Genomic DNA, 8,367 nt, shown 5'->3' with positions numbered 1-8,367 from the left:
GCTTTTAAGTAGTCCTAAAACACCAAAATCTACAGGGACACTTGATGACGCCACTGAGCGACTTAGTCGTCTGAAGATGAAATACCGAATCTCACCATGGCACAAAGAAGGTAGCCTAGGCCTTAAAGGCAAAACTTCTGGAAAGAGGTGAACAATTTGACCCTGACAAATGGCGCAGGGCAAAAAGAAATACCCCCGCCGCAGCAAACCTGCAGACTAAGCGAATTTCCATTTGACTGATTGGATTTACACTGAAATGTCTACTTAAAAATATAACATTTATTCCCTATTTAAATAGAATTAGTTTAACAAGTACTTAGGTTTGCTGCATCAGGGAGGGTAAAACTGTTTTTTTTGTAAAATGTTAATAGTTAGTAAGAAATTAAAACATTTTCCAAATTTGATCAAAATATGTTCATAAACAAGTAAACTACAACAGTTTACTTATTCTCCATAAGAATAACATTGGAATTTTAAATTTACAATTTTTTGGAATTTTCTCCGTAACCATTAGGCGTATAACAACGCTTCAATATACTAAATTATTTGTTATTTAAGCTCTACAAAATGATTTGGAATGAAATTGCTAAATTTTATGTTTTTTGGGTCAAAAATGGGAAAAACCTATTTTTACCCCATAAAACCCCCCGTAAACCCCCGTTCCCATGGTCCGATCATGCTGGATCGCAAACTCGTTCGAATTACATCAAAATCGGATCATTTTTGCTCGAGTTATCGTGCTAACGGACATATATATATATATAAATATATAAATATATATATATATATATATATATGAATTTGAACGGATGGTGTTTTTGGCCTAGGGACCTCAAAACAAAAAAAAAATCGGTCCCGCGTCCAGGTCTTACCATGAGTACTACGGTAATAGCTTATTCCCTATATGGGAAATTCGCTAAAAACCCAAAATGCCACAGGAGGTAAGAACACCGGGCCCAACTGTGGGTCCAAATGTCGAGATGAGGGTGACCAAGCGCCCCAGAGGTGAAACGGTCACTCCACCATCGACAGAAGGACCTGCAAAGAAGGCAAGGTGTTCAACCCAAAGGTCGGGGGGATGAAAGACGCAAGGGAACCTGGTATGTCCAATGAAGTATCATACAGTGACATCACTGCTACAAAAATTGCCATTGTCCCTGAAAACTACCCTGAGGCTAAGCTTACTGACAAGCAAGGAGAAACAATTGATGCAGCAATCCTCTGACCTACAGTTCCAGTTGGGATCTGTGAGTGGGAGGGTCAGCTGCTTTACAGACATTGACCAAATTGCGGCCGACTTACAGGACAGAATGATCACTTTCTTCCATGAAAACTGTCTTCAGAGACAGAGAAAACGCAGTACCAGCACTAGATGGTGGACTGCAGATTTAACTCGAGGGCAGGTGGCAGGTGTCAGGAAACTATTTGACCAATGCAAACGGAGCCGTATGTGAGAGCCATATAGAAGGGCACTTACAGAATACAGCGTTGCAATAAAAAAAGCCAAACAAAATTCACGGAGACAGTTAAAGTTTACACAGGAGGTATACAGTCTCAGTGCTGTGGCCCGCCTTCAGCGGGTTCTAGCGTCCCGCCTTCAGCGGGTTCTAGCGTCCAAACCTATTGGACTCTTGGGATCTTAAGGTATCAGGAGGGCAATACACCACTGGGGTTGGTGGAAGTCTCAAACTTCTCCTTGAAACTCAATTCTCTGGCTGCATTTTTGAGAGTGACAACACAGGAGGGTCCGGCTGCACGAATATAAGTTCTTGGCCGAGAACTGATCGTGAAAGCTGGAATATAGCCAGTAGGGTTGTCACCCTCTCTAAAGTTAAATGGACAATCAATAAGTTTGGTCCATTTAAGTCTCCTGGGAGAGACGGCATCCATCCAGCCATGCTTCAGCAAGGATCGGATGCCCTCAACTCCTCCTATATGAACTCTTACGAGCGAGCTTGGCCTACGGGTACATCCCTCAGGCATGGCGTCTCAGCAGGGTGGTCTTGATCCCCAAAAGAGGAAAAGCAGACTACACTGATGCCAAATCATTCCATCCCATCAGTCTTTCCTCATTTCTCCTTAAGACCTTGGAAAGGCTGGTGGAGAGGCACATAAGAAAGGGTGTACTTCTCAACACACATCTTCATCGCAATCAACACGTCTACCAGCCAGACAAGTCCTGCAAAACCGCTCTGCCAAGTTGGTCAGCAGAATTGAGGACAGCCTGGCTGCTAAGGAAATAGCCCTATGCACCTTCATGGACATTGAAGGAGCCTTCGACAATGTAACATCCGAAGCAATGGTGCGGGGAGTTTGTGAGCTTGGACTCGTGAAATCTTTGTGTAGATGAACAGAGTCTATGCTTAACTCAAGACGCGTAGCCGACATTCTTAGTGAAAAAACTGTGGTCGCACCCACAAAAGGATGTCCACAGGGAGGTGTACTTTCACCCTTAATGTGGAACCTTGTGGTGGACGGTTTTTTAACTGAACTCACCAGCAAGGGCATCTTTGTCCAGGGCTACGCAGATGACGTAGTCCTCATAGTACAAGGACAATTCACAAACATTGTAGATGACGTCATGAATGTCAACCTGCAATGTGTTAAACAATGGTGTCTCAGAGAGGGACTTAACATTAATCCTTCTAAGACAGTCGTAGTTCTTTTCACCAGGAAAAAGAACTTGGATTCTCTTTCCACTTCTTAAGCACTCGTTAAATCTAATGTTATTTAAATTGGAAATGAATATGTCTTATTTTAGTAAAAATGTAATCAGGCAAGTTGAAATTCGCTTAGTCTGCAGGTTTGCTGCGGCGGGGGTATTATTTTATTACATAACATTGAATTGAATTTTACTCAAATTCAAATTTAATAAAATAAATCCAAATATAAATACAGCTTCAATAAAAGTTATTTCAAAGTAACATTGCAATTGCTCTATTACGTTCCATTTCTATCACACAAGTTTCAGAAGCTGGAGTACAACTGCCGGAGTGCCAGTGTCGGCGTAATGTGAACAGTGCACCCGTGCCGGCTAGAATTCGGGTTAACGGCATGTCGAGTGGATGTGAAACGAGCCTTACAGAGTTTTGTCATTTCACCGATTATAACTGTGCGTACAATGAAACAGGAAAAAATGTTACATTAATTGATAAATTTTGTCGGTTGCCACTTCAGCAACACAATTTGAGATCGACATATCTTAAACGGTGGCATCACTGGTGACGTCGCCGGTTACTGTAAGGGCAGCCAGCCTCAACACCAGAGAAGTCACCAGGAGTGAGACCAACCCCCAAAGTTCCTCCACTCCAGTGTCTACATACATTCAGCGCTGTCACCTCGTTGAAGGACAAAGTACTCTGTTATCCGCGTCTTACCTCTTCAGTTTAAAAAATGTCCAGTGAACAAACATTAGTGAATAAACGAGGAAGAGATGCAGGGAAAGGAAAAGGGGAAGACGACTCAGTAAAAGTAAACCAGTCTAGTGTAAAATTTAGTGGTTAAAAAAATACCACTACATTTTCCTTGGGGGTCACGTACATTTTCCTTGCTCGTCTCCTCCTTTTCCTCAACAAAAGACCAAGAAGTAGCATTTCTTCATATTTTTCCACCCACTACACTAGCAACAATCTTAACGTGCAGAACACAAATATACAGTGGTGACGCAACAGCGGTGACTGTGTGTAATATGTGCCATTTGATTCAATCCCCAGCGACAAATCTTGGCCACCAGTGGTTACTCGTCTGGTCACGGGGCAGAGTCACTGGTCAGTCACCAAAGGCTGGTGGTGCAACCGGTGACCCTAGTGTAATAGGCGCCATAAGCACCAGTGCCCATCAACTAGTCTGGTCACCGGTGACGTCGCCTGGTGACCAAGTGTTATAGGGCCCTAACAAATCAAAAGGTTAACAATTTAGGTAAGTTTCTTTGTCAACACAAAGAATCAGCCTACAGTAACCAGGCAAATGAGGAATAGCAAGTCTGATATTTTACTTCCTAGAAATAACTTACTACGATTTTAAGAGTACTCAGCCAAAGTACTGTATACACAATTTTCTCATACTCATTACAGTATATGATTAGTTTCTTTGACTTTGCAGAATGTTAGAGATCCTGATGTTGTTTTCATATCTTGTGATCAGTTTACTCTTAACAATCCTAAAAACCAAACGTTGAATTTAACACAAAACAGACTAAGGTATTAAATAAAAACTCAGGTTTAAACATTATAAAATACATATAATACAATAATGAGATGAAGCGTGATTACGCGCTAGTGGTAACAATTGTCAACTTCTGGTTAGGTGATGCAGTGTAAACCATTTCTTTTTGCTCTTCTTCTTCTCTCCAATATCTTCTGTTTCTTTTTCTAAAACCTTTTCCTTTTTGCTCCATCTCCTTTTTCCATCTTTTTTCTTCTTATCAGGTTTCAGTGTCCTCAAATCCACTTCACTTCCAACTGCTAAAAACCCAATTTTATTAGACAAGGGTAGAAACAACTCTAAAACTACTAAACATTTTTTACCTTATTAAAGTGATGATTATTGATTTATTCATTACACAGTTGATTTATTTCCTAAGTAAGTTACCAGTAAAAGTGATGTTTTAAATCAGAGAAGCATTCAAAGCTTTAAAGAAGCCAATGCAAAGAGTTGCAACAGTAACGAGGAAGCTTATCGTTTCAACACTACAATACTTTTCATAGCATGTAATCAAATACCATTCCATGTAATATTGAAAAGTTCAATCCAACTTCCGAGGTTCAATTTGTTATATATTACATTTGCTTAAGACAACTATTAGGTGAAGACAACTACTCATTTACAGTAAAATTAATTAGTAAACTTTTTACACCTATATCTTAAAAATGATTTTCCTACAGTTACCTAACAATGTACATGTTCTCTCACTGATTTGAGAAAGCAAAGTGGCCAATTCGCTCATCAGTACTCTAATTACTTTGTCTCACTCCAGATTTGCAACGTGAAAAGACGAAATAGTGAGCGCGTAAAATGCAGACAAGGTCGTATGCACGCAAAATACGTTGGCAGCACTGGCTGTAAATCAGCTGGTCAGCTGTTGTACTGTTGTATCATTAAATGTCATATTAAAAGTTCACTTCTGTGTAAAAATATGTCACGTTTCTTTACCAGTTTATTTGTTTTATGGTAACTGTAGGAAAAATATAATGTGCAACTCGAGTGCAAAGAGCAATTGCCTCACTCGAGAAACCATCCCTCACTCGCCTACGGCTTGTGAGTAAGTATTTCTCTTGAGTGAGTCAATTGCTCCCTTTGCTCACTAGTTGCACAATTAACTAATACCTGCCTCAATTAGAATACAATTATCAAAAATTGACCAATTTAAAATCCATTTTCACACTGGTTTGTCTCTTATTTACAATCTGACTATGTTTAAACATTCAATTGAAAGATCAGCTGTTCACATTTACATAAAGAAAGTTGGTCAGCATCACTGAGTATTTGAAAGCAAATTCTAGAAATATATCAAATGTTAGGGGGAAAAAGCCCTAACGGAAATTACATTTAAGTAACCATTTGTCACTCTGCTGGATCTTAAAGCTTTAAAATGACGCCTCAATCATAAAAATTTGTTAAGTAGAAAAGCTGATAAAAGGACTTAACAGCATTGGAACAAAAATACAGGGGGAAAAAGTCCCAGAACAGTTAAATATTCCAAAAAAGTAATAAAGATAGAGCTACCCAAACTTGGAACAAAGATACAGGTCATAAAAACTATTTAAAACATTATTCAGTGATGGGCTACCTACTCAGGGGAATGGCCCACGAGGAGTCAGAAGAAAATTCTGTAATGTAAACATATTATGTTTATAAATGCACATGAAATTAAAGGTGTTTGTTAGAAAAATACAATCGCAAACCCAAACTCAAACGAAGAATCAAGAATAAAATAGCAGTCGTTGAAAGATTTCTTGAATTTACTGTTGTTACATTTGACAAATGTTGTGTTATTATTTATTTTAAATATTTAAATTGAAAACTTTGACAATGTTACGCTTGCAACTAAACTGCAGTATTTTGTTGATAAAAATTTGAACTAGGTCTGTTGATAAATAAGCGTATTAGCGAATTTCCCTATAGGGAAGTAGCTATTACCGTAGGTGGCATGGTAAGACCTAGGCTCGGGACCGATTTACTTTTTCATTTTGATGTCCCCAGAGGCCAAAAACACCATTCGTTCAAATTTTTATATATGTATATATATATATAGAGAGAGAGAGATTTATATATATATATGTGTGTCCGTGAACACGATAACTTGAGTAATTTTTGTCCGATTTTGATGAAATTTGGTATAAAGGTGTAAAGCAAGATAAACTTGAATGAGTTCGCAAACCAGCATGATCGGACTATGGGAACGGGGGTTTATGGCGGGTTTTGGGGGGTAAAAATAGGGTTTTCCCATTTTTTACCCTAAAAACACAAACTTTCACAATTTCTTTCTAAACCATTTTGTAGAGCTTAAAAAAACAAATAATTTAGTATATTGAAGCGTTATTATGCGCCTAATGGATACGGAGAAAATTCAAAAATATTGTAATTTTAAAATTCCCATGTTATTCTTATGGAGAATAAGTCAACTGTTGTAGTTTGCTTGTTTATGAACATATTTTGATCAAATTTGGAAAATACATTAATTTCTTACTAAACTACAGTACCTATTAACATTTTACGTAAAAAAACACTTTTTACTCTCCCTGTTGCAGCAAACCTAAGTATACTTGTTAAACTAATTCTATTTAAATAGGGAATAAAATAAATGTGATATTTTTAAGGAGACATTTTAGTGTAAATCCAATCAGGCAAATGGAAATTCGCTAAGTCTGCAGGTTTGCTGCGGCGGGGGTATTTTGTTACTTCCTTGATAATATAATGACGGAGTATAACATAAAGAAAATTGAATGTTACCAACCAGCTGAGAATATCCCAAGTTGAGTTCCGACACTTCGATCCTCCTCTTTCTCCCTTAGACGGTCCATCTCCAGGCAGTCGATAATCTCGTTCCGCCTCTCAACTACCTCTACCAACCTGGCAGAAAAATTAACGTTTAGAGTGAGCTGATGTTGGCTAAATGTTTCTCCATACAAAGTTCAACAGAAACAAAATAATAGCAAACATCAAAATTAATGGCGCTTCTAGTGTTTTTGACCAGAGTGTACACCAGACCAGAAACAGTCCAAACCGAGAAATGAAATGAAATGAAATGAAATTATGTTTATTTCCCAACTAAAAAGTACAATTCATGGTATTTTACAGAATAAATTACTTAATCCTTGTCTTAAAAATAACTTACAAAATAATATTATAACTAAATGGCACAAAGAGATAAAAAAAAAAATACCTTATCAACTTATATGGAAATGTGTCTACATAGGCAGGGCCTGTGCGTAGACATGAGTTGCGGGTAATTTTTTTAGTGAATGGGAATTTTTTTTTTTAAGTGATTGTTATCACGTCTGCAAATAAATGTTGTCTTGCTTGGAACTGGACTACGATATTTCTCTGAAACTAAGTATAATCTAAAGTGCTTCTCAAAAATCAAGTGATAGGTTGATCAAAATAGTAGGATCAAAATAGTACCAGAACTATTTCAAGAAAACTATGATAGTTTTCACTATTGTCTTCGCTGTAGACCGAGCGTCGCAAATATGCGACATTACAAAAGGTTATAAAAATACATTTTTTTGTATGTGGCTAGGAAAATTTGGAATAATAAATGCTACTGGATCATGGCCGATTGTAATTTCATTAACAACATGAGCATGTGTGGTATTGTTGTCACAGAAAACGATTCAAGTGTTGTCATAACCCTGGAAGATGGTCTTGGTTGTTGCTGTAATCTCGTGGGAAGACCTTTCTGGTGTTATTTAAGTGTTTATAGAGTTTAAATAAACAGTAAAATATTCACAAAGATCCAAACTATGTTCTGGATGACCTGACACTTTAAAAGAGTATGTGAGAGCTATGTTCACGTACGAGGCAAAGCCGAGGACGGGAGTAACGGAGCAAGTGCCGGAAAATAACTTTCGGTACGAGTTATGAACGATACTTTTCATCACGACGCAAAAAGACACAAACACAGAATAATAGACCTCAGTAATATTACTACTATTTTATTTCTCAATTAATTTATTTAAACATCAAAATAAAATAAAATCTTCTATAAGGAAACCTGCGTATATTTTCAATTAATTTTTTAAACATCAAAATAAAAGAAAATATTTTAAAGGAAACCGTCAGCTGTTATTGAAAATTGTTACTTTCGTTACAGAGGGATGAAAAATTAATGTTTCTTCATCCAATACAAGCTCTGTTATGTTACGA

General features: G+C 37.6%; 1 protein-coding gene across 3 annotated transcripts in view; it reads right to left on the bottom strand.

The window, feature by feature from the left end:
- Positions 1-4,219: 4,219 nt before the first annotated feature.
- Positions 4,220-8,367, bottom strand: part of LOC129004410 (MICAL-like protein 1) — a 259,639-nt gene continuing 255,491 nt past the window's right edge. For all 3 annotated transcript variants that reach the window (XM_054432989.1, XM_054432997.1, XM_054433005.1), the window contains 2 exons: positions 6,956-7,071; positions 4,220-4,463 (listed from right to left, as the gene is read on the bottom strand). In XM_054432989.1, the coding sequence (XP_054288964.1) occupies positions 4,291-4,463; positions 6,956-7,071 (289 nt within the window). In that variant the 3' untranslated portion in view covers positions 4,220-4,290. The remainder of the gene's footprint in view (positions 4,464-6,955; positions 7,072-8,367) is intronic.

This window comes from Macrosteles quadrilineatus, unplaced genomic scaffold (assembly GCF_028750875.1).
Source record: "Macrosteles quadrilineatus isolate MER2022 unplaced genomic scaffold, UCM_ALF_1.0 Scaffold_1__1_contigs__length_201487025, whole genome shotgun sequence".
Classification (NCBI taxonomy): domain Eukaryota; kingdom Metazoa; phylum Arthropoda; class Insecta; order Hemiptera; family Cicadellidae; genus Macrosteles; species Macrosteles quadrilineatus.
This window is presented reverse-complemented; position numbering and strand designations above follow the sequence as displayed.